Source organism: Myotis myotis, unplaced genomic scaffold (assembly GCF_014108235.1).
Source record: "Myotis myotis isolate mMyoMyo1 unplaced genomic scaffold, mMyoMyo1.p scaffold_m19_p_20, whole genome shotgun sequence".
NCBI classification, from domain to species: domain Eukaryota; kingdom Metazoa; phylum Chordata; class Mammalia; order Chiroptera; family Vespertilionidae; genus Myotis; species Myotis myotis.
Genome location: NW_023416325.1, coordinates 23,340,587 through 23,368,176, shown reverse-complemented (window position 1 = coordinate 23,368,176; position 27,590 = coordinate 23,340,587). Strand labels below are relative to the sequence as shown.

At 43.4% G+C, this 27,590-nt stretch overlaps 1 protein-coding gene across 1 annotated transcript; it reads right to left on the bottom strand.

Moving 5' to 3' along the window:
- Window positions 1-51: 51 nt before the first annotated feature.
- Window positions 52-27,203, bottom strand: LOC118678619 (THO complex subunit 1-like). Its single transcript, XM_036354433.1, is given in 4 exon segments — window positions 52-108; window positions 25,431-25,480; window positions 25,483-26,104; window positions 26,106-27,203. Coding segments are annotated over 4 exon segments (1,827 nt in total).
- Window positions 27,204-27,590: the final 387 nt, after the last annotated feature.

Sequence of the window (27,590 nt, the reverse complement as noted above, 5' to 3'; positions counted from 1 at the left end):
GGTTAGAGCTCAGAATGCAGCTGCCCCAGTTTCCTGTGCTGAGTCATTCCCTCACACTGTAGAGGGCATCTTTCTGAGGCAGACCTTTAGCATCCAGGCAGCTTTTGCCTGGGGGGAGAGGAAGCAATGGCAGCACCCTGTCGGAAAACCTTTCACCCTGCCCTATGCACTCTATGCCTTGCTGTGGTCTAGAGCCTGAGGCTCTGAAAATAACAATCAGATTGCAGGCTGATGAAGATCTCTGGAGGCTTTGAATCTTTGCCTGATCTCCTTCTGGGCCTGGGGCTAGGAAAAGCAGACCTTGGTGCACATGTTGGTCCTTTCCAAAGGTGCCCAGCCCAGCAGAGGGAGCCACAAGCTGTGGATTGCTGGTAGCTCCAAACAGGGTACTTGGGGCCAGAAACAGTGTCTATTATTGTCCTGCACCAGAGCCTGGGAGTTGTAGCAGATGCATGTAATACATAAATACAAAAACAAATAGAGGGAGCATATCTCAACATGATAAAGACCATATATGACAAACCCACAGCTATCATCATACCAATGGGGAAAAAAAACTAAAACCATTTTCCCTAAGACCAGAAACAAGACTGGAATGTCTTCTCTCACCACTCTTATTAAACATAGTGCTGGAAGTCCTAGCCACAGTGATCAGACAAGAAGAAGAAATAAAAGGCATCCAAACTGAAAAGGTGGAAATAAAACTGTCATTATTGTACATAGAAAACCCTAAAGACTCCACCAAAAAAACTACTAGATTTAATAAATGAATTTGGCAAAGTAGCAGGACACAAAATTAACACCCAGAAATCAATGGCATTTTTATACACCAATAATGAACTCACAGAAAGAGAAACTAAAAAAACAATTTCATTTACCATTGCAAACAAAAATTAAGATACATAAGAATAAATGTAACCATAGAGGTAAAAGACTTATACTCAGAAAACTACAGGCCATTGAAAAAAGAGAGAGAGAGGAAGATATAAAAAAGTGGAAGGATATATCATGTTCCTGGATTGGTATATCCTTAAATGTCCATACTACCCAAAGCAATCTATAGATTCAATGCAATTCCTATTAAAATACAAACAGCATATTTCATAGATCAACAACAAATACTCCAAAAATTTATATGGAACCAAAAAAAGGCCCCAAATGGCTGCAACCATCTTAAGAAAGAAGAACAAAGTTGGAGGGATCACAATACCAGATATCCAGTTATATTACAAAGTCATTTTAATCAAAACAGCGTGGTACTGGTGTAACAACAAGCATGCAGATCAATGGAATAGAACAGAGACCCCAGAAATAAACCCAAGCCACTGTGCTCAATTAATATTTGGCAAAGGAGGCAAGAGCATACAATGGAGTAAAGACAGTGTCTTCAATAAATAGTGTTGGCAAAATTGGACAGGTACATGCAAAAAAATGAAACTACATCACCAACTTATACCATACAGAAGAATAAACTCAAAATGGATAAAAGACTTAAATGTAAGTTATGAAACCTTAAGAATCTTAGCAGAAACTATAGGCAGCAAAATCTCAGACATTTCTAGTAGCAATATGTTTAGATACATCTCCTAGGGCAAAGGATACTAAGGAGAAAATACACAAATGGGACTACATCAAAATAAAAAGCTTCTGCACAGCAAAAGAAACCACCAAGAAAATGGAAAGTGAGCTCACGCTATGGAGAACATATTTGGTCATGATCCATCTGATAAAGGGTTAGTTTCCAAAATATATAAAGAACTCATACAGCTCAACAAAAGAGAGACAGATAACCCAATTAATAAACAGGCATGCGACCTGAATAGGCACTTCTCCAAAGAGGACCTACAGATGGCCAAGAGACAGATGTAAAAATGCTCAAAGACACCAATCATCAGATTAATGCAAATTAAAATGACAATGAGGTATTACCTCACTCTGTCAGAATGGCAACCAGCAACAAATCAACAAATGACAAGTGCTGGCGAGGATGTGGAGAAAAGGGAACCCTAGTGCACTGCTGGTGGGAATGCAGACTGGTGCAGCCACTGTGGAAAACAGTATGGAGCTTCCTCAAAAAATTAAATATGGAACTGCCATTTGATCCAGTGATCCCACCTCTAGAAATATATTACAAGAAACCTGAAACACCAATCAGAAAGAATGTGTGCACCCCATGTTCATAGCAGCACAATTTACAATAGCTAACATCTGGAAACAGCCCAAGTGCCCATCAGTAGATGAGTGGATAAAAATGTGGTCCACTTACACCAGGGAATACTGTGCAGCAGTAAAAAAGAAGTATCTCTTACCCTTTGAGACAACATGGATGGGCCTGGAGAGTATTATGCTGAGCAAAATTTGCCAGGCCGAGAAAGACAAATATCACATGATTCCACGCATATGTGGATTCTTAAGAACAAAGACAATTTATTCACAAAATATTTCCATGGACTGTCGAATCTCAGCGGGAAGGCAGAGTTGGCTGAGTGGGTGTGAAGAGATTAACCAAAGAACTTGTATGCATATATGCATCACCCATGGACACAGACAATAGTGTAGTGAAGGCCTAGGGTGGGGGGGCAGGGGGACTAGAAGACGTTAATGGGGGAAAAGGAGACTTCTGTAATACTTTCAACAATAAAAATTTTTTAATAAGAGTTGTTGTAAAAGTTAAATATTATTTCTGGGAAAAAATAGCAACAATGACACAACCCTTATCCAGAAAAAAATTCATATAACACTTTCAGGAGATTAGCACATAATTAAAATGTGACCCTTGCAGTCAAATATCTGAAATCTTCTACAAAGGGTAACTCTGCTTCCACTGTTTAAACTTGGAAAGTAATTAAACTCCATACACTTCAGTTTTCACTTGGGTACAATAGAGGTAAAGGTGATATTAACCTCCATACTAAAGAAGGGAAGCCAAATTCAGACAGAGCCTAGCACGTAGAACAGCTTACAGACTTAAAAATGCAACAGGATGATGCCAGACAGCAGCGGCGACAAATGAGGTGAAGGAGGTGAAACAGGCGAATGGGAAAGAGAGTGAAAGGAAAGAAGGCAGCCAGGCGGGTGGACAGGGGAGCCCAGCACTGAGGACGTGATGTGAAGCCCAGACCTGAATATGCAGAGGGGCTGACATGCTGGGAGAAACGCCAGTGGTGCGAGGCTCAGACAGAGAGATCTGAGTCCAAGTTCCCACTGCCGTTTCTGACCTGGGTCACGGTAGGCAAGTCTGACCTCATATTCCTGATCTACAGAAAGAAAAAGAAATAGAAATGTGCTTAAAGGGATGCGAGAATTACAATAAGGAAGCATATCGCAAACTGCAAAACCTGACAAACCATTATATTCATTTATTTGTTCACTCATTCTTACATTCCTTATTTTCTAGTTCACTTTGTAGGGCTAATGGAGTCCTGTCAGAGCCTGGGCTGGAGAGGGCTGGGCTATTTTCCTCTCTGTGGTGCTTTGCAGTCATTGCACTGTCTGTCTCCCAATAGCACAGGGAAGCATTTGACAAAGAGACAGATGAAGCGATTGGGACTCCCCTTCAGGAACTTGGCTGAAATGACAACACTCCCATCTGAGACAAGTGCCTGTCTCCACTGCCAGGGGAGAACCCCTTGGGGACAAGGATGTCGTTAATAAGGACTTGGAGTGGATGTTCATCTAGGGATCTGTCCTCTTCTTAGCCTCTACTCATTCCTAATGTCCCGACAAACAATCGGGGTGCTGCGCACACTACACAAAGGAAGACAAGATGGACATGGCCACGCCGGCTTCTTCCCCAAGAAGCAGGTGGTGAGAGACTAGCTTGCTAGGTCCCAGGGGAAGGTCGGAGGCCACCTATCAGCAAAGCGGCTGTATCTTCTGAGCTCAGCGTCAGCTCACATGACCTGACCACAGCACACAACGTTTAAAGTCTGACCATTCCCAACAGAAAGGAAGGCCCTCTGCCGTGGGCTGGGTCTGAGGCTTGCTGACTGCCACTAGGACTGGGATTAGAATGGAAGGGAGAACAGGAAAGGGAACCAACAGGCACAGGTGAAAAGAGAGTTCAGGCCCATCCACCTCTAATTCTTGAGTTTTCCTGCTTTTTTTCATTGAACCTGGAGAGGATGGCTCTTTGTGTATTACTAATCTCTCTGGGGGGACAACCTCACAATGAGAGTGGAACTGGTTTATAGAAATGATCTGTAAGAAATTGAATTAAGTTTCCTGAGACACCTGGTAACTTCACATCTCTTGGGTCCATTAGCAGGGACAGAACCCAGTCCCAGAAGCCTGCCCTGTTAGCCTGAAGGGTATAAGAGCCTTACTGTCTCCAGAAGGTGGGGGTGGAGGAGGGGTTGGGGGATATCCAGATGAGATAGGAGAGGGAGAAGGAAGGAGGGAGGGACAGAGGACATTTAACTTTAACTGCCTCCTTTGGTTGTGGTTTTAGCACTTTTGGGTCTAGGCAGGATATAAAGTGGGAACTGCAGCTGATGGGCAGTGGGTGGGATGCTGGATACTCTGGAGAGAGGCAGCAGAGGACAGGAGGAGGGAGGAAGAGAGCTGAGGGGGTAGAAGTAAGACGATTTCCCCTTCCTCAGGCCACTTCCTCGCCTCCTCGTGTGCAAGTCCTGGGGTTTCGGGTCAGTGCTTGAGTTCTGTGTCCTGCGGCAACCCCTGGGCTCAGGCTCTGGGTTTCACATTGGGTTTGGGTTCGATTGCTCTCACAGAGTGTGACCTTGGGCAAGCCACTAACCACTAGGCTTCAGACTCTTCACCTGTAAAATGGAGATCATACTACTTAGAACATAAACTTATCGAATAGAAGTGAAATGCCTTGTAACTGAAGACAGATGCAAGCTATCCTTGGTGTTTTCCAGGAATGCTTAGAAGGCACGAAGGAAGGAGAGGGTCCAGAGGCAGCATTCTGGTGTAAAATACCCAGTACGCTCACGTCACCCCGTCCCTCAGCTCACCTGTGCTTTCTAGAGACTTCCCCCTTTATGGACAAAGCACCCACCAATGCCAGCCAACTTTAGTGCCACGCGTGCCCCACTCATCCCTGGAGTTCTCACCTTCTGCCCTCTCCTCACCTGACTGCAAAGGTACTGGGAGGAAGCGGCAGTGTCTATCTTTGATCACTTTATTCAAATGAGGTTACACAAGGGAGAAGGAGGGCAGGAGGGAGGAAGGGAGAACAAAAGAAGGAGGGCTGATCTTTTTTTAAAAAAGTATGTTTTTACATGCTCAAAGTCACTAATCATCCGAGAGATGCAAATCAAAACAACAATGAGGTACCATCTCACACCTGTTAGACTGGCTATCATCAACAAATCAACAAACGACAAGTGCTGGAGAGGATGTGGAGAAAAAGGAACACTTGTGCACTGCTGGTGGGAATGCAGACTGGTGCAGCCACTATGGAAGACAGTATGGAGTTTCCTTAAAAAACTGAAAATGGAACTCCCATTTGACCCTGTGATCCCACTTCTAGGAATATATCCCAAGAAACCAGAAACACCAATCAGAAAGGATATATGCACCCCTATGTTCATAGCAGCACAATTCATCATAGCTAAGATCTGGAAACAGCCTAAGTGCCCATCAGTAGATGAATGGATTAGAAAACTGTGGTACATCTACACGATGGAATACTATGCTGCTCTAAAAAGGAAGGAACTCTTACCATTTGCAACGTCATGGATGGAACTGGAGAGCATTATGCTAAGTGAAATAAGCCAGTCAATGAAGGAAAAATACCACATGATCTCACTCATTCATGGATAATAGAGACCATTATAAACTTTTGAACAATAATAGATACAGAGGCAGAGCTCCCTCAAACAGATTGTCAAACTGCAGCAGGAAGGCCGGGGAGGGTTGCGGGGCAGGAGGTAGGGGGGTAAGAGATCAACTAAAGGACTTGTATGCATGCATAGAAGCATAACCAGTGGACATAAGACATGGGGGGATAGGGGAGGCTAGGGGACTGTCTAGGGCGGGGGGATAAAATGGACACATATGTAATACCCTTTGTAATACTTTAAGCAATAAAAAAATAAATAAATAAAAAAAAAAAAAAAAAAAAAAAAAAAAAGTATGTTTTTATTGATTTTTTTTTTTTTTTTAGAGAGAAAGGAAGGGAGAGGGAGGGAGAGAGAGAGAGAGAGAGAGAAACATCTATTGGTTGCCTCGCACACACACCCCAACTGGGATTGGACCCACACCCTGGGTATGTGCTATATCATACCCCCAGCCCTTTCGTGCACTGAAAAATGCTCCAACCCACGGAGCTACCCAGGCAGGACAGGGCTGGCCTTCTTTTTACTTATTCTGACTGAGCCTCTAACTCTGTTCACCCCAATATCTTTCCCCAACACATTCTGTGACCATGAACTGCCCCAGCGCTGTCAGTCCTTCATTTTCTTTAGCAACTCTAATTTCATTTCAGTTTCACTTGAGTTATGCAAATGGAGAGAAGGAAAAAGGAAGAAATAATGGCAACTCCGTGAGCATTTGAACACCACATTGCAGTTTACAGTTGTTCCATGTCTGTCCACCAGGGAGACCCCAGAAAGGTCCTGCCCTTTACAGTAGATACTGATTTCAGTGATGTGAACAGATGGATCCATGGCCACATAGCTTGTAACTACTGGATCTGAGGCTCAATGCTAAGGATTCTGACTCTAAACCTTGTCGACCTTTTTCCTCTCCTATGTCTGTCTCAGGATAGAACTGGCAAGTGTGTTGTGTAGGGAGGAAGGAGATAATTTTCTGACGAAATCTGCACCTTAACAGAATGGGAATAAGAATTATTTATGTGCTGGGCTGCATATCTGGCGCTTCGGCCAGACGGGTCATGCTGTGCTGTCTGTTCCTAAAACACATAGATAGGAAGGTACTGACATCAGGCCAGGCCTTGAGATATGGTCTCATGGCCCCTTCCCAGCATGCAGGCCTTCTTTCTCAGAAGGCCCGGAAGTCTCATTCCAAATTTGGGAGACAAAGGACTGGAAAAAGTATAAATAAAGAGAGTTTCCTCCATATTGGGGGCCCAGAATTTGAAAGACACATTTTTCTCTGGGCCTCCACAGAATTTAATAATAAAATGTAACTCTTGCAGTCAGCACTGCAGTTCAGCCCTCTGCTTTGGCAGGGTGCTGTAACTGTAGTCAGCTGGCCAGCTTAATAAAGGCTCTTAAATTTAAATTCTGAGTCAGTGGTCTATCTCGCTGAGTGAATCCATAACAATTTACAAAATATTGAGAGTATTTCTATACAAATCACCCTCCACTAACCACACACAGCCCAAACATTATCTTTAGTTTCTCCAGAGAATTCAGAATCATACAGTTGGAAAAATTATAAGCATTTCTCAGTGTTTTGGGCACTCAGGGAGTGTTGGGGTCCAGCCCCAGTAGGTCCAGGGGTTCCCAAAGGTGTGGACAGAGTCAGCGAAGAATGAAGGACATGGAGACAGCATTCAGTTGATCAGCATAGCCAGGTTCTCTCTAGCCAGGTTCTCTAGCCAGGTTCTCTTTTTATTGTCCTGTTACATCTGTATTTATACCATTTGATTTTAATCCTATCAATTCTATTCCAAAGGTGTTATCTCCATTCCAAGGTCACTACTCTACTGTTCTGTTAAGCTACAAGGAAGTAACTGAAGGAGATTATCCTAAGTAAAGATTATATAACTTAAGCGTGATTGTTCATAGTTAAGGTGATTAACTACCCGCCTGGTACTTAGTTAAGGAGTTTTACTGATTTATTCCCTTCCTTAGTCTTATTAATCCCTAACTCCAGGGAAAAATCCCTACCTGGGGAAACAACCTTTCTCGGGGAGGTGGCCTTGGTCAAAACACATAGCGCTAAGAGGGGGAGCAAACATATTAAGAACAGTGTGCCATATACACCAGGTCCCTTGAAACATATGCTGTGCAGATGTTTCTTCCCTGCAGCGACTGTGTCAAGCAGCAAGGGTGGACCAGCTTCCAGCAAGGGAGGTGCTCACAACTGTTGGAGAAGTGAATGGAAGTGTCTGGCCACACACTTGGCCCCAGAGTGTGAGGGGTGCAGAGGCCATGAGTCCTGAGTGTTCTGCTTTCCCATCTCCCAGATGGACAAAATTAGAAAATGTCACCATGTGACTCAGAGCTCAAAAGAACATACATCAACTCAACTATATACAAGTTAGTCTATTTCAAGAAAGAAAGTAAGCTAATTCAGTTGGAGCTTTATTAAAGATTTCATGGGGAATATGCTATTGGAGGCTGTGTTGAAGAATAGGAGGAATGTCGACCAGAAATGATGGAAGTTCAAAGAGGGCCCAGCCTGAAGACTCCTAAAGGTCCCCTCAGACTCTTTTCTTACAGATGGAGAAGCCATAATGCAAGGTAAACCTGGAGGTTGAAGCCGGGGTAACAAGGGCCCCAGATGCCAGGCCAAGGAATTTCAATTGAATTCAGCAAATAATGGGGAACACCAATGTTGTTTGTTTGTTTTTTAATAATACTTAATCTACTTGAGGGATCAAACTGTAAAAAAATTTCCTCACCCAAGGATATGTTCATTGACTTTAGAGAGAGAGGGAGAAACATTGATGTGAAAAAGAAACATCGATCAGCTGCCTTCTGTAGTCGCTCTGACCACATCCCAGTGTGGGGGAGGGGGATCAAACCTGAAACTTAAGTCTGTGCCCTGCCCTGACTGGGAACCAAACCTGCAGCCTTTTGGTGCACAGGAGGCGCCCAACTAACAGCCACAGAGCCAGGTCACTGGTGGTTTTTAAGGTCAGAAAAATCATGATAAAAATTTGAAAATTAGTTGGCAGGGGGACCCCATGGTGCACATCGGACCAGAGAGGGACTGCGGGAGGGCTCCAGAGCGTGTCCAGCCCATCTCATTCAGTCCCAGTTGGCCGGACCCCAGCAAGCTAACCTACCGGTTGGAGTATCTGCACCTAGTTGTCAGTGCACATCTTAGCGACTGGTCAACCAGTTGACTGCCTGTCCCCTGGTGGTCAGTGCACATCACAACAAGCAGTTGAGCAGTTTTAGCATATCAGTAGCATATTATGCTTTGATTGGTTGATTGATTGTTCTGCCGTTTGGTCTATTTGCATATTACCCTTTTATTATACAGGATTTTCTTTCATTTTGTGAGCTCCCTTTTCTTTAGACAGCTTCTTTTAGTGCACAGAAGTTTCTAATATCAAAGAAAAAACCATTTATGTATTTATTTGTCATTGTTTTGGTTTGGGAAGAGATTGCTCTGATTTGCCAACACAAGCCTCATTCATTTCATGTGTAAAGTGTGTCATCATTGCATAATTTTATTGTTTTTAATTTATTCTAATGATATTTATCCTTATTTAGGTTAGATTATAATTTTAGAGGGAGAGGGCAAGTTGGTCAGGGTCAAAAGTCAAGAGTCAGAGTTCTAGGTTCAAAGGCCAAATATTTAGGTTCAGCGGTCAAGGCTTAGGATTAAAAGGTCAAGGTGCAAGGCTTGAAGGTCAGGTTTCAAGTGTCATATCAGGGGTCAAAGACTGATCTTGGACACCAGTTGTAACAGCTCAAGGTTCAAATATCAAGGGTCAGTGGTCACTGGTAAAGGTGTCAGACATCATGGCTTGGTTTTAAGGGTCACAGTCAATGCTCAAGTGGCAAGGCTGAGTATAGGAGCTTAAAGTCAAAGGTCAAGGGTTAAAGGCCAATGCTCAGAGCTCAAAACTCAGAGGTCAAAAGTTTAAGGCCAGAGATCAAAGTTCAGAGAACAAAGATCAAAGGTCAGAGGTTAGCCTCCAGGAGAGAAGCATGAGATCAGAGAAAACAGAAAGATTCAGGAGATAAGCAAAAGATCACAGAAACAGAGATTAAGGAGGGAAGTGAGAGATGGTAAAATTTTTGAGAGAAGCAAAAGTTCAGAGAAAAGGGAGAGACGCGAAGTGTGAGTTCAGAGAAAATGGAGAGATTCAGGATGGAAGCTAGAGTTTAGAGAAAATAGGAAGATTCAGGAGAGAAGTGAGAGTTCAAAGAACATGGAGGGAGTAAGGAAAAAAGTGAGTGATCAGGAGAAAAACAATAGATCAGAAAAACAGAGATATTTCGGAGTGAAGTAAGCAATCAGAGAAAATGGAGAGATCCAGGATAGAAGCCAGAGATAATAGAAAAAGGAGAGAATGGGGAGAAAAGTGAGAGGGCAGAGAAAACCTAGAGATTACGGAGAGAAATGAGAGTGCAGAGAAAACTGAGAAATTCAGAATAGAAGTGAGATTAGAGCAAATGGAGAGATTCAGAAGAGAAGTGAGAGATTAGAGTAAACTGAGAGATTCAGGAGAGAAGCCAGAGATCACAGAAAACAAAGAGAATGAGGAGATAAGTGACGGATCAGGAAAAATGGAGATAATGAGGAGAGATGCTACAAATCAGAAAAAAACAGATTCAGGGAAGAAATGAGACATAGGAGAAAACGGAGAAATTCTGGAGAAAAGCTATAGATAAGAGAAAACAGAGAGATACAAGAGAAGCAGGAGTTCAGTGAAAACGGAGATTCAGGAAACAAGTGAGAGTTCAGAAAAAACAGAGAGAATAAGGAAAGAAGTGAGTGATCAGAGAAAACGGAGAGATTCAGGATAGAAACAATAGATCAGAAAAATGGTGTGAAGCATCAGATAAAAAAAAAATAAAAAATAAATTTAAAAAAAATAAAAATAAAAAAGGAGAGATTCTGGACAAAAATACCATTTCAGAGAAAATGGAGAAATTCAGGAGTGAAGCCAGATGTCAGAGAAAATGGATGACTTAGCAAACCCACTAGCATGACACCAGTACGACTCAACAAAAATCAAAACTATGATTCAACAAAAATTAAAAACAATGACTCAGGGAGAAACCAAGATGCTGGCATAGGTAAACACTGGAAATTGATGCCTCCCACAACAACTTCAAAAATACAACGAAAAGACAAAACGGACATCATCCAGAACTACAGGAAGGCTGGCTGAGTGGAAATTCTACAACTAGAAGGAGAAAGTAAAGCACACGGAGACTCAGAGGAGCTGTGGAAGTAAAGTGCAGAGGTACGGAGGCTCGAGCCCGTGCGGAAAGAGGCTGGCACCTGAGGACGCGGCTGTCTTTTTGAATCGGGAGGGAGTCACAAGCTCCCAACTGCTCTGAACTCCGGTTCCAGGAAGTCTCTGGGGACCCAGGACTCATACGGGGAGAAACTGGACTGTCTGGCAGCAGGCAGAACTTGGAACTCAAGGGTGGCTTTCCCTCAGAGGTGCTTGCAGCAATTACCGGGACACTGAGACGCAGGGCCCCTTAGGGCAAGGCTGAGGATCCGCCATAGCTGCTTGCTCCACCCTTTGATTCCCTGAGACCCCGCCCCACCCAGGCTGCAGCGGAGGCTTTTGCATATGAATGCCCTGGGCCTTTGCAACCTGAAAATTACCTAACAAATTGCAGCTGGGCCAGATAGACCCAGAACTTCCAAGAGAAGGCCCAAGGCCCCACAGCAGCTTGCATTGCTTCACAGCTGGGCCTCATCTGGGCACCTCCAAACCCCAAAAAAGAAAGGGGAATCTGCAGATCTCTTCGTAGCTCCAGCTGGGCAGCCTCAGGCAGAGACTAAATTAGTACCTCCTTAGATCCAAGAGCCAGTGTACCCAGTGGCCAGAGTGGGACCATCCAGATTACAACTCCTCAGATCCATAAGGGACACACTCAGGGGGCAGACTCAGTGAGCACCAAAGCCCCACTGAAGCAAGTCTTGCCACAGAAGGGTATCTCCAGCACAGAAGTTATCCCACTGCAGACACAGCTGATTCTCACAGACAATTGGCCTGGAGATCAATTCCTCCCAGTGACCCTACAACAATCAAGGCATAACTACAACAAGACTCTGCACAAAGCCCACAGGGGTGCACCAAGATTGTCCACCTCAGGTAACTGGGGAGGCTGAGCCACTGGGCCCTACAGGACACCTAGCACACAAAACCACTCTACCAACACAGGAAAGCATAAAAAATGCGGAGACAAAGAAACAGGTCACAAATGACAGAAATGGAGGAAAGCAAATGACTGGATATAGAGTTCAAGACCACGTTTATAAGGTTTTCCAAGAATTTTATGGAAAGCGCTGATAAATTTAGTGAGACCCTGGAGGATATGAAAAAAGACCAACTAGAAATTAAGCATACACTGACTGAAATAAAGAATAATATACAGAGATCCAACAGCAGACAAGAGGATCCCAAGAATCAAGTCAAAGATTTGAAATACAAAGAAACAAAAAATACCCAACCGAAAAAGAAAAAAGAATCTAAAAATATGAAGATAGTGTAAGGAGCCTCTGGGACAGCTTCAAGCGTACCAACATCAGAATTATAGGGGTACCAGAAGAAGAGAGGGCAAGATATTGAAAACCTATTTGAAGAAATAATGACAGAAAACTTCTCCTACCTGGTGAAAGAAATAGACTTACAAGCCCAGGAAGCGCAGAGAACCCCAAACAAAAGGAATCCAAAGAGGACCACACCAAGACACATCATGATTAAAATGCCAAGAGCAAAAGACAAAGAGAGAATCTTAAAAGCAGCAAGAGAAAGAAACTCAGTTACCTACAAGGGAGTACCCATACGACTGTCAGCTGATTTCCCAACAGAAACCATGCAGGCCAGAAGAGAGTGGCAAGAAATATTCAAAGTGATGAACAGCAAGAACCTACAACCAAGTTTACTTTATCCAGCAAAGCTATCATTCAGAATAGAAGGTCAGATAAAGAGCTTCACAGATAAGAAAAAGCTAAAGGATTCATCACCACCAAACCAGCATTATATGAAATGCTGAAAGGTATTCTTTAAGAAGAGGAAGAAGAAAAAGGAACTCTTACCATTTACCACAGCATGGATAGAACTGGAGAGCATTATGCTAAGTGAAATAAGCCAGTCAGAGAAGGATAAACACCACATGATCTCATTCATTTGTGGAATATAATGAACAACATAAACTGATGAACAAGGACTGATCCAGAGACAGAGAGGCATTGATTGGACTGTCAGGCCTTGGAGGGAAGGTAGGGGAGGGTGGGGGTAAGGGGGAAAGATCAACCAAAAGACTTATATGCAAGCATATAGGCCTAACCAATGGACACGGACAACGGGGGGGGGGGGTGGTGAGGGCATGAGCGGGGGTGGGGAGGGGGGGAGGAGGGAAGGGGGGGATAAGGACACATATGTAATATCTTAATCAATAAAAAATATATTAAATGGGGAAAAAAAACAATGACAGCAAAAATGCAAACCATGACTCAGCAAAAATGCAAACCATGACTCAGCAAAAATCAAAACCATGACTCCAAAGAATTTCAAACCAGGAGTTGCAATTGTGCCTTCTTGTGGATATTCTGAGAACAGCACCCTAGTAAAGGAAGAGTTGCAATATTGCCCTCTTAAGGACATTCTGAGACAGCAAACTAGAAATTGAGGAGTTGTAATAGGGACTTCTTGTGGACATTGTAAGAACAGCACCATAGTATAAGAGATCAGTCTTGTGGACATTCTTAGAACAGCAGCCTAGTAATGATGTATGTGAGTCTGAAAAGAAAACCCAATTGACAGGCCTAGAGGCCTCTCCACCTGCATGCAAAGTTGAAATAGTGCTCTCCTGAGTACATTGTGAAATAGGATCTAGTAATGAATTCTTCCTGCCTGAAAAGAAAACTCAATTGAAAGACCTAGATATCTCTTGCAGTTTCAGGGAGGAGGAGTAATATTGCCCTCTTGTGGATATTCTGATAACAGCACCCTATAAGGGATTATTTGCAGTACTGCCCTCTTGTGAACATTCTGAGAACAGCACCCTAGTAAGGGAGGAGTTGCAATAGTGCATATTCTTTTTCCCATCTCTCCTTTCTCTCTTCATTCTCTCTGTTTCCTCCAATCCCTCACTTCTATTCTCATCCTTTCCATTTTCTCTGATGGAGTCTTTCCCCATTTTTTTTATATTTTCTCCGATTTCTCCCTTCCCTACACATGCACTCCATTTTCTCTGAATCCACACTTTCCTCCTGAATTTGATTTTGTCTGATCTTTCATTTCCCTTATTCTCTCTGTTTTCTATGATCTCTTGCATCTCTCATCATTCTCTTCATTTTCTCTGATCTCTTGCTTCTCTCCTCATTCTTTCCATCCCCCATCTCTTGGTTCTGTATTCATTCTCTTCATTTTCTTCAATCTTCGGTAATGTCTTCATTCTCTCAGCTCTCTACTACCTCTCCTTATCTACTCATTCTCTCATTTCATCTGTGTTCTCTAATATCTCGTATCTCCCCTCATTTTCTCCATTTTCACCAATTTCTCGTTTTACTCCTCATTCTCTCCATTTTCTCCTGTCTCTTGCTTCACTCCTGAATTTATCTATTTTTGGTGATCTCTTCCTTCTATCATTCTTTCCATTTTCTCTGATCTCTCACTTCTCTCCTCATTCTCTACATTACCTACAATATGATCTCTCACCTCCCTCCTGAATCTGCTGTATTTTTTCAACCTTTTGCTTCTCTCCTCATTCTCTCCATTTTCTCCCACTCTTCTCATTATCTCCATTTTCTGCGATCTCGCGCTTTTCTCCTCATTCACTCCCTTTTCTCCAATCTCTCGCTTCTAGCCAAATTCCCTACATTTTCTATGATCTCTCGTTTCTTTCCTCATTCTCTCTATTTTCTCCAATCTCTCACTTCTATCCTCATTCTGTTTCATATAATCTCTAACTCCTCTCATTCCCTGAGTTTTCTCTGATATCTTGCTTTCTCCTCATTAACTCTATTTGTTCTGATCTCTCACTACCCTCCTGAATTTCCTCATTTTATCTGACCTTTCATTTGACTTGTCACTTCTCCTTCTCACCATTTTCTCTGATCTCTCACTTCTCTCATCATTCTCCACATTTCTCTGATCTGTCGCTTCCCTCCTGAATCTACTTTCTTTCTCTGACCTCTCCTCACTCTTTGTTTTCTCTGAACTCTCACTCTCCTCCTCATTCTCCACATTTTCTCTGATCTGTCACTTCCCTCCTGAATCTACTTTCTTTCTCTGACCTCTCCTCACTCTTTGTTTTCTCTGAACTCTCACTTTCCTCCTCATTCCCTGCATTTCCTTCAGTCGTTAGTAGTCTCTTCATTCTCTCCACTCTCTGCCGTCTCTCCTGTCTCTTTATTCTCTGCTTTCTCTGATCTCTCCTTTCCCTCCTGAATCTGCTCTTTTTCTCCAATCTCTTTCCTCTCTACTCATTTAATCTGTGTTCTCCAATCTCTCATATCTAGCTCCATTCTCTGTTTTCTCTGATCTCTCCTCATTTTCTCCGTTTTCTCCTGATTCTTGACTCATTCTGAGTCTACCCATTTTTAATGAACTCTCCCTTCTCCTCATTATTTCCTTTTTCACCAATCTCCAGTGTCTCTCTTCATTTTCTCTTTTCTCTATCATCTCCCCTTTTCTCTTAATTCTCTCCATTTTCACCGATCTCTCACTTTGATCCTCATTCTCTCTTTTCCTACCATCTCTCACTTCTCTCCTCATTCTCTGAGTTTTCTCCAATCTCTTGCTTCTATCCTTATTTGATAATGGTTAGGGCTAGGGGTTAGGGTTAGGGGTTATGTTAGGGCTAAGGGTTAAAAGTTTGGGTTAAGGGTAAAGGGTTAGGATTAGAGTTAGGGTTAGGGTGTTAGGGTTAGGATTCAGGTTAGGTATAGGGTTTATGATTAGGGTTAGGGTTTTATTGTTAGGGTTAGGGGTGGGTTTAGGGGTAGGGATAGGTTTAGATGTAGGGAAAGGGTTAGGGTTAGGGATAAGGGTAGGGTTAGGTGTAGGGGTAGGGGTATAGGTCAGGGTAGGGGTATGGGTAGAGTTAGGGTTAGGGTTAGAGTTTGGGGTAGATTTAGGGTTATATGTAGGGTTAGGTTAAGGTTAGAGGTAGGGGTAGGGATTGCGGTAGGGTTAAGGCCGTGGTTGGCAAACTGCGGCTCGTGAGCCACATGCAGCTTTTTGGCCCCTTGAGTGTGGCTCTTCCTAAGCCTTAGGAATACCCTAATTAAGTTAATAACAATGTACCTACCTATGTAGTTTAGGTTTAAAAAATTTGGCTCTCAAAAGACATTTCAATCGTTGTACTATTGATATTTGGCTCTGTTGACTAATGAGTTTGCCAACCAATTGGTTAGGGTGAGGATGAGGTTCAGGGTCAGGGACAGGGGTATTGATGGGGGTATGTGTAGGGTCAGGGGTAAGGGTAGGGGTAGACGTAGGGGTGGGGAAGGGGTAGTGGTAAGGGAAGGGGTAGGATTAGGAGTAGGAGTATGATTAGGGTTAGGTGTAGGGGTAGGATTAGGGGTAAGGGTAGGAGTAACAGTAGGATTACAGTTAGTGTTTGGGTTAGGGTTATGGTTAGGTGCTAGGGGTTAGGAGTTAGGGTTGGGGTTAGGGTTAGGGTTAGGGGTTAAGTGTTAGGGATTAGTGTTAGAGTAGGCTTAGGTTTAAGGTTTAGGGAAATGTATAGGATATTGTTTGAAACACTAGAATTCATGTTGGAAGAGCTGGGAAACATGGAGGAAAGTTTGAAAATACTTATAATTCAAGCTTATAGAGCAGGGAAATGTGTAGGGAAGCGTTCTAAACACTTGGAATTCACTTTTAAAGAAATGGAAAACGTGTAGGAAAGCATTTGAAAACAGAATTCACTTTTAAAGAACTGGAATGTGTAGGGAAGTGTTCAAAAACAGGTAGAATTAATGTTGAAACTGCCGGGAAATGTGTAGGTAAGTGTTTGAAACACTTAGAACAGTGATGGTGAACCTTTTGAGCTCGGCATGTCAGCATTTTGAAAATCCTAACTTAACTCTGGTGCCGTGTCACATAGAGAAATTTTTTTATATTTGCAACCATAGTAGTAAAACAAAGATTTATGTTTTTGATATTTATTTTATATATTTAAATGTCATTTAACAAAGAAAAATCAACCAAAAAAATGAGTTTGCGTGTCACCTCTGACACACGTGTCGTAGGTTCGCCATCACTGACTTAGAGCTCACATTTATAGAGCTGGGAAATAGGATAGTTTTAGGGTTAGGGATAGGGTTAGGGTTAGGCGACAGGGTTAGGATTTAGGGTTCGGGCTAGGTAAATATGTAGGGTATTGTTTGATATACTAGATTTCACATTGAAAAGATGGGAAATATGGAGGAAAACACTTATATTTCTCATTTATATGCTGGGAAATGTGTAAGGAAGTGTTTCAAACACTAATTCATGTTTAAAGAACTGGGAAATGTGTAGGGAAGTGTTCCAAACTCTTAGAATTCACATTTATAGAGCTGGTAAATAAGCATGAAAGTGTTTGAAAACACTTATAATTCTCATTAAAGGATCTGGGAGACGTGTAGAATAATGTTAGGGTTAGAATTCGAGTTAAGATTAGGCGATAGGGTTAGGGTTAGTGTTAGGGTTTAGGGTTAGGGTTAGGTTAGGGATAGGATTAGGCAATAGTGTTAGTATTAGGGTTAGCATTTAGCGTTAGGGTTAGGGAAATGTGTAGGGTGTTGTTTGAAACACTAGATTCACATTGAAAGATCTAGGATATATGGAGGAAAGTGAAAACACTTATAATTCATGTTTATAGAGGTGGTAAATGTGTAGGGATGTTTTTGACACACTTAGAATCCACGTTTAAAGAAATGGGAAGTGTGCAGGAAAGTGTTTGAAAACAGAATTCGCCTTTAAAGTCTTGGGAAATGTGCTGGGAAGTGTTTGAAACACTTAGTCTTCATGTTTAATCAAATGAAAAACGTGTAAGAAAGCGCATGAAAGCAGGTAGAGTTAACATTTAAAGGGCTGTGAAATGTGTAGGGAAGTGTTTGAAACACTTAGAATTGACATTTGTAGAAATGGGAAATGTGTAGTAAAGTGTTTTAAAACAGGTAGAATTAGGAGATTAGAAATGGTGGCGAGACCTAGCTGGTTTGGCTCAGCGGATAGAGTGTCAGCCTGTGGACTGAAGAGTCCCGGGTTCAATTCTGGTCAAGGGCACATGCCCAGGTTGTGGGCTCAATCCCTGGTGGGGGGTGTGCAGGAGGCAGCCAATCAATGATTCTCTCTCATCATTGCTGCTTCTATCTCCCTCTCCCTCTCCCTTTTCTCTGAAATAAATAAAAGTATGTATTTTTAAAAAATAGTGGTGAAGTAAGTGGATGCTGTATGGACATGCTCCCAAGTCCAAACTGTAATTACAACTAAAATATAGAAAATCTTACTGAATAATCAATGGAAGACTAGCTGGAGAGAACCCTGATAACTGAGGACCAAAAGTGAAGACTGCATAGAGGCTGGTAAGAGGAGCAGAGGTGCAAAAGGGCTGGCCAGGCTCCCATAGACAGCAGCTGAAGTTCGGAGAGATATCTCAGATGTAGGGGGTTCCCAACTGAGATCTCTGGTGACTAATTCCAGAGCTGGGCCCCCAGCAGAGAGCACCAGAACTGAGAAAGGCACCCACATAACATCTGGCTGTGAAAAGCAGTGGGGTAGCTTTCTACCAGGGACAGATGGCTGGAAATTCAGGCATGCTCTTAAAGAGCCAACACATAAAATTTCCTGTGGAGCCACCCACCTTATGATCCAACAGAGAAACAGAAGAGTGGATTAGAGCTGGGTGAGCAGAAGCCAGGATCGAGGGCTCTGGGGTTAGAGCTCAGAAGGCAGACATTCCAGTGTCCTGTGTTGACCCATTCCCTTACACTGCAGAGGTAATCTTTTTCAAGCAGACAGTTGTTATACAGGCGGCATTGCCTGGGTGGAGGGAGGGGAGGGAGACAGCTGACCCACCCTATTGGAAAACACCTTGCCCCATATGAGACTGAGAATAACAATTACCCTCCAGGAAAAACAATTAGCCCACCCTGCTAAACAAAATAAAATAAAACAAAACAAACAAACAAAAAAACCTCTTGCCACACCTGTGGATGATGGCCTGAGGGAAGATCAAGAGGAATCCTATCAGTCTGCAGCCAGAGACAGTCTCCGGAGGATTTGAGTCTTTGGCTGACCTAATTATTTGGAAACAGCATTTGACACAGTCCTCCATCAGGGATGGAGAGGTGCAGCAGATCTACCTAATACATAGTCACAAACCCAAACAGGCAGCCAAAATGAGGAAACAAAGAAACAACCCACAAATGTAAGAACAAGCGAATTCTCCAGAAGAAGAGATACATAAATGGAGATTAGAAATTTATCTGAAACTGACTTCAGAATAATGATGGTAAAGATGCTCAACAGCATGAGAAAAATATATAGTAACTATGAAAAAAGAACAGTTGGAAATAAAGAATGACATAGCACAAATAAAGGCAACATTAGAAGGAATACACAGCAGATTAGGGGAAGCTGAGGATCAAATCAGTGAATTAGAAGACAGGGCTGAAAATATCACTCAATCAGAGAACCAAAAAGAAAAAAAAATTAAAAATAGGAGGACAGCTTAAGGGAGCTGTAGGACAACATGAAATGTAACAACATTAGAATAGTCGGTGTGCCACAGAGGCAGAAAGGGAGAAAGGGATAGAGAACATGTCTGAAGAAATAATGGCTGAAAACTTCACTAACCTGATCAAGGAAAAAGTCACGCAAGTACAGGAGGCACAGCGAACCCCAAGCAAGAAGAACCCAAACAGGCCCATGCCCAGACACATCATAATTATAATGCCAAAAATTAAAGACAAAGAGAGAATCTTAAAGGCAGCAAGAGAAAAGCAAACTGTTACCTACAAAGGAGCTCCCATAAGGCTGACACCTGATTTCTCATCAGCAACTCTATAGGCCAGAAAGGGATGGCATGAAGTACTCAAGGTAATGGAAAGCAAGGATCTGGAAAGCAAAGGATTGGGAAAGCAAAGATTACTATATCCAGCAAGGCTATCATTTAAAATAGACAGTCAAAGGAGAAACCAAAATGGCGGCATAGGTTAACGCCGGAGATTGCTGCCTCGAACAACCAATAAAAATATAACTAAAAGATGGAACGGACATCATCCAGAACCACAGGAAGGCTGGCTGAGTGGAAATTCTACAACGAGGAGGAAAGAGAATATCTTACCCAGACTCAGAGGAGGCGCAGTGCTGAAGTGAAACACTAAGGTGTGGAGTGCGCGCTGAGAGGGCTGGCGGCGGAGGGCGCGGTTGTTGTTTTCAATCAGGAGGGAGTTTCAGACTCTGAGCTCCAGATCCGGACGAGTCTCTAGGGACCCAGACTCAAACGGGAGAAGCGGGACTGTCTGGCTTCGGTCAGAACTCAAAGGCAGCTTTCTCTCCAAGGTTTGCAGTGGTTGCTGGGACTCTGTGAGGCAGAGCCCCTAGGGACAGAACTGAGAGCAGCCATAACTGCTCTCTCCACCCGCCCTGTAGATCCCCAGGGACCCGCCCCGCCCAAGCCCTGCGCAGAGCCATTTGCCAGATAGCCTCAGGCAAATGCTAGATTAGCACCGCCCTAGAGATCCAGCACAGAAGCTCTCCCACTGCAAACACAGCTGACTCTCATAGCCAGTTGGCCTGGAGGTCAAATCACCCCCAGTATTGCCATCAACAATCAAGGCTTGACTACAACAAGACTGCGCACAAAGACCACAAGGGGGTGCACCAAGAAAGCAGAAAAAAATGTGGAGACAAAGAAACATGACAGAAATGGAGGATATAGAGCTAAAAACCGCAATTTTAAGGTCTTTCAATAATTTTCTAGAAACTGCTGATAAATGTAGTGAGATCCTCAAGAAATCTAATGAGACCCTCGATGTTGTGATAAAGAACCAACTAAACATTAAGCATACACTGACTGAAAGAAAGAATATTATACAGACACCAAACAGTAGACCAGAGGAGCGCAAGAATCAAGTCAAAGATTCGAAATGCGAAGAAGCAAAAAACACCCAACTGGAAAAGCAAAATGAAAAAAGAATCCAAAAATAGTGTAAGGAGTCTCTGGGACAGCTTCAAGCGTACCAACATCAGAATTATAGGGGTGCCAGAAGATGAGACAGAGCAAGATATTGAAAACCTATTTGAAGAAATAATGACAGAAAACTTCCCCCACCTGGTGAAAGAAAGAGACTTACAGGTCCAGGAAGCGCAGAGAATCCCAAACAAAAGGAATCCAAAGAGGACCACACCAAGACACATCATAATTAAAATGCCAAGAGCAAAAGACAAAGAGAGAATCTTAAAAGCAGCAAGAGAAAGAAAGCCAGTTACCTACAAGGGAGTACCCATACGACTATCAGCTGATTTTTCAAGAGAAACTTTGCAGGCCAGAAGGGAATGGCAGGAAATATTCAAAGTGATGAATACCAAGAACCTACAACCAAGATTACTTTATCCAGCAAAGCTATCATTCAGAACTGAAGGTCAGATAAAGAGCTTCACAGATAAGGAAAAGCTAAAGGAGTTCATCACCACCAAACCAGTATTATATGAAATGCTGAAAGGTATCCTTTAAGAAGAGGAAGAAGAAGAAAAAGGTAAAGATACAAATTATGAACAACAAACATGCATCTATCAACAAGTGAATCTAAGAATCAAGTGAACAAATAATCTGGTGATCATAATAGAATCAGGGACATAGAAAGGGAATGGACTGACTATTCTTGGGGGGGAAAGGGGTGTGGGAGATGCGGGAAGAGACTGGACAAAAATCGTGCACCTATGAATGAGGACAGTGGGTGGGGAGTGAGGGCGGAGGGTGGGGCGAGAACTGGGAGGAGGGGAGTTATGGGGGGAAAAAAGAGGAACAAATGTAATAATCTGAACAATAAAGATTTAATTTAAAAAAATAAATAAATAAATAAATTAATTAATTAATTTAAAAAATAAAATAGACAGTCAAATAAAGAGCTTCCTGGACAAAGAAAAATTAAAGGAGTTCATCACCACCAGAAATCCTAAAGGGACTGCTGTAATGAGAAGAAGACACACAGAGAGAAACCTAGCCATACAGAATTAAAAAGGCAATAAATAAGTAACTATCAATAATAACCTTAAATGGAAATGATTAAATGCTCCAATAAAAAGACATATGGTAGCTGAATGGATACAAAAACATGACCCAACTATATGCTGTCTACAAGAGATCCACTTCAGAACAAAAGACACACACAGTATAAAAGTGAAGGGATGGAAAAAAGTTTTTCCATGCAAATGGAAAGGGAAAAAGCTGGAGTAGCAGTACTCATATCTGACAAAGTAGATGTCAAAATGAAGGCCTTCACAAGAGACAACAAAGTCACTACATAATACTAATGGGATCTATCCAAAAAGAGGATAACCCTGGTAAGCATATATGCACCCAATGTAGGAGCACCTAAACACACACACACACACACACACACACACACACACACACACACACACACACACACACTGAGTGGCCAGATTATTATGACCACCTGATGTTTGTAGGCAAATTAGCTATAATTTCACACTGAAGTTGCTTGAGGGCCAGACCATTATAAATAGGGAAGCAGGTTGTTTACCACGACAGTAGAAGTGATTTTTTTCCTGAAGATATGGGTAAACAACGTGATTTAACAGCCTTTGAACGTGGGATATATTTGAATGTGAGTGGCCAGATTATTATGACCACCTGACGTTTGTAGGCAAATTAGCTGTACACTGCATCGTATGGGATATGGAAGCCGAAGGCCTGTTCGAACACCTTTGCTGTCTGCAGTTACCAAGATAAAACGTCTCCAATTCGCACAGGAACACAAGGATTGGACAGTCGAGCATTGGAAAAAAGTCATGTGGTCCGATGAATCACGTTTCCAGTTGCATCATGCAGATGGCAGAGTGAGAATTTGGTGGAAGCAGCATGAAAGCATGCACCCTGCATGCATGAGTACACCCTTCAAGCTGGTGGGGCAGTGTTATGGTTTGGGGCATGTTTTCCTGGCATGATTTGGTCCTTTAATTCACGTGGAACAACGTCTGAATAGCACAACATACCTAAGTATCACTGCTGATCAAGTTCATCCTGTCATGTTGATGGCGTATCCCAATGGAGATGGCTTCTTCCAACAAGACAAGGCACCATGCCACGGTGCTCGTATTGTGCAGGAGTGGTTTCAAGAACATGAGGGAGACTTTACCTTGCTTAGGTGGCCCCCACAATCACCAGATCTCAATCTAATTGAGCATTTTTGGGAAGAAGTTAAAAGAGCCATCAGGCAGCTGGTTCCACAACCATCAAATCTCACAGAACTGGACAGTGCTATTCATCAGGCATGGTGTCAGATTCCTGGCATCACCTTTCAACATCTCATGGAGTCAATGCCAAGAAGAATCACCACAGAATTGAAGGCAAAAGGTGGCCCAATGAAGTACTCATAATAATCTGGCCACTCAGTATGTGTGTGTGTGTGTGTGTGTGTGTGTGTGTGTGTGTATATATATATATTATCACAGTCAAAGGCTGTTAAATCATGTTGTTTACGCATATCTTCAGAAAAAAATCACTTCTACTGTCGTGATAAACACCCTGCTTCCCTATTTATAATGGTCTGGCCCTCTAGCAACTTCAGTGTGAAATTATAGCTAATTTGCATACAAACGGCAAGTGGTCATAATAATCTGGCCACTCAGTGTATATATATTTTAAAAAGTCCTCACTACTGTGAGGATTTTTTTTTTTTTAAGAACTCTTACCATTTGCAACAGCATGGCTGGACCTGGAAAGCATTATGCTAAGTGAAATAAGCCAGTTGGAGAAAGATAAATCCTATATAATAAAAGCCTAATATGTTAATGCTGGAGTCCATTCATTGTCTTCACTAGCTGAGTTTAGACAGAGACCCCCCCAAAAGCTAGTAACCTTTGAAGTTCTAGCAAAGGTCAGAACTGGGCACCACCCAGTTAATCTAGGAACCACCCAGTTAATTTAGGTAATAATAGTTGAAGCATCCCCACGTTAGTTCACTTAATTCCTTAGATACTTATGTAGATCCTTGTTGATTATTGTTAATCAGATACTCCTGGAAATCTATTGATGAGCTAATCAGATACTTTGTCTATTCCTGGAAATTGTCTGCTGACCTCTGTGTCATTGAAGCCTCCTTACCCTAAGGGCTACTCCAGATCAATAAAAGATTGGAGCAGCCTGAGTATGGGTGGAAGTCCTTCGGGACTTGCCGCCTGGTCCCCCAATATTGCAAAATTATCTCGTGTCTTTTTCTCTCATTTGTTGTGCGGCTCCTCTTTCAGATACCGAACCCTACTCCACGCAGAACGTGGAGGGAGTCTTACTCGACAGTTAGTGTCCGGTTGTCTGGTAAGCAGTTCAACCAATCAAAGAGTAATATGCTAATGATATGCTAAGGCTGCTCAACTGCTCACTATGACGTGCACTGATCACCAGGGGGCAGATGCTCCAACCAGTACGTTAGCTTGCTGCTGGGGTCCGGCTGATCAGGACTGTGTGAGATGGGCTGGACACACCCTGGAGCACTCCTGTGGTCCCTCCCCGGCCCCGATCTTGCACCAGTGGGGTCCCTTGGCCTGGCCTGCACTCTCTCACAATCTGGGACCCCTCGGGGGAAGTCGGAGAGCCAGTTTCGGCCTGATCATGCAGGTCAGGCTGAGGGACCCCACTGGTGCACGGATTTATGCACCGGGCTTCTAGTATCACATAATTTCACTCACTTGTGGAATATAATGAACAACATAAACTGATGAACAAAAATAGATCCGGAAATAAAGAAGCATCAAACACAGAGGGAAAGCAGGGAGCGGGGAAGGGAAAGGAGGCAAGAGGTCAACCAAAGGGCTTGCATGCATGCATATAAGCATCACCAATGGACACAGACAGTAGCGGGGTGGGGGCCTCTGGGTGTGCGTGTGGGTGTGCACAAGCGCCGTCACGCACAGGCACTCCTTGACTGGAATGCTCCCTCGGCATCGGTGAGCAGCCTTCAGCCCCTGCCTTCTTGCACACAGCGTGGCCCCTGCTTGTCCTTCCCCCCTTCAGGTCAGGAACCAGCCTCTGCCTTCCCCAGAGGTGGCTGCAGGAGGGTGGCTTGCATTGGCGCTTCTCGACCAGCAGAGGGCGGGACGGGCTCTTCGGTCCCGCTTGGGCTGGGCCATCTGCTGGACTTCCCCCCGGTCCCCCCCCCCCCCCAACTCCCTCTAAAGATGGATGGTCAGGCCCCGCCCAGAGATCAAGTCCGGGCCAGGCTTACAGGCTTGCCCAAGCCTCTGCGCATTGAAAGGCTGGATCCATGTCATTTCTAAGGAGGTTTTTTTGTGTGTGTTTTTTTGTTTTTTGGGGGGAGTTTTTTTGTTGTTGTTTTTTAGGAGTTTTTTTTTTTTTCTTTTCAATCTGGGGTGATGTGGAAGGAGCCAGAATATTCCATTGTTCACCCAATTTGTTGGCAAATATCTCTATTTTCCCCCTGTTCCAGGTTGGTCTCCGCCAGCATCAGGGCTTTCATTTCCCTTCAGTACAGCATCATTATCTTCCTCATCTTCACCCTCTCCTGTTTTTCTTTCTTCTGAAGGAGGTGGTGATTCCTTTGCTAGCTTTAGCACCATGTTTTCGAGATATTCTGGCAAACTTTTGAACTGCTGTTTGGTTGGCTGGAAGAAGTGAGGGCTTCTCCGTGCTAACAGTCTCAGGGCTCTCCAACCATAATTTGGATTGTTCACAACCTTATATTCCTTTTCAATCATGCTTTCCGGGTCTGCCTGTTCAATGGCTTCTTCAAAGAATTCCTCCAAAGTTGGCATATAGCCTCTTGAGTCTGATTTACAAACTTCCATATTATCCGGGCAGAGATCCCAAAGGCTTGTTAAGGCCTCCTTTCCCTTCAGAGTCTTTTTGTTGGGCCCTTTCCCCAGGAAGTCCAGGAAGTCCTCTGGTGCTGTTCTCTTTCGTACTGCTCTCGTCGGCTTAGTATCTGATGTTCTTTCCTTCGCAAAACTTGGGCAGCCTTCATTTTTCCACGAGTTCCAGTTTTCTTCAGTGTTTAATATATGCTCTACCATCTTTGAAAATCTCTCTCCATCGGGTGGGTTTTTCAGATAGCAGTTGATAAACTGATTTTGTAGTACCTTCAATCCAGAGTGACTGCTCATCAGTTAAAACATCCTTTGAACTTTTGGATTTCACCTGTCCCTTGAGATGTTGGAATAAACTGAGATACTGCAGTAGAATGTGTCGGCGAAAGTTACTGTCACTCAGTTGTAAACCCAGCAACTTTTCACTTGTTAAAAATTTTGCAGCATATACATGTTCTCCTCCTGTTTTTAATTCTCCCATCTTTTTTCTTGAGGCCTGAGTGTCATCTAATTTGTAATTCTTGAAAACAGCCAGGACTTCTTCTGAGTACTTGAGGAAAGTTTTCCATGAAATCTTCTCATAGCATTGCACAGGGTTCCTGAAGTAATCCTGAAGTGACCAGAATTTTCGATACAGGCTGTAATCCATCGGAATGGAGCAAGTTGTTGGAGCTTCGTCATCGCCCATTTCACCTTCGTCTACATCCATTCCTTCTTCTCTGTCTTCAGCGTGCTCCTGACCCAAGGTGCTTTCCTGCTCATTGGTATTGAAAAGGGTGACATTTTCCAGATTAAACTGACTCTGCAAGTTAAGACCGGATCTCTCAGATAAAGGGAAAAGCCTGGCCAAAAAGAGTTGAATTCGTGCACGCAAAACTGTGTGCTGGGATTTTGATAATCTTCTGAAGAGATCATTGCACGTACGTAGTAAATAATTTTTCCCAGCAGAATAGAATGTATTTGATCTCCAAGTAGCAACATTTCTTTCCACAAACGTGAATATTGTGTCACACTGATCCAAAGGGAGACATTCCAAAACGTCTCCCAAAAGTACAGCAGGTATAGATGCGGTGCAAATACCTTCAGTTACTCCCCCAATAGCAAGAGAAATAACAGCTAGAACATTTTCACACGATGAGTGACTTATAATTTCTTCTTGCAGAACACCTCTGAAAGCTTGGTCAAGGGCACATTTTTTTTCATCTTCAGTTCCAGGTAACTGGCCGAAGGTATTCAACAATGGCTTGATATTTTTGTTGTTCAGAGCTTCTCTGGTAGACTTCGTGAACCGCATCTGCGCTTCGGGTACACTGAAGCGTGGCTGTGTAGGAGACATCTTCCCGGCCGCGCGTGTTGGTGGGGTCGAAGCCCAGCAGGTCCAGGGGTTCCCAAACGTGCGGACGGAGTCGGCGAAGAAGAAATGACACGGACACAGCGTTCAGTTGATCAGCAGCCTAGCCAGGTGCTAGCCAGGTGCTCCAGCGGCTTCTATGTCCCGGGACCGGGTCTTGGCGAGATCTCTCCCCTGAAAGCTGTCTTGGGAGGACGAGGACGACGACCAAGACAACAAGCCTAGGGCTGAGAAGCTCTGCAAAGAAGACGCTGCTTTCTTTTATAGCCCGAGCGTGGTGGGAGGAGCCAAATCAGCCGCCCGCTCCACCAATCAGCCGCCCCCAGGACTGACAGCGTCACCGGTTGGGCGTCAAGTTTAAGGTGGGAGTGC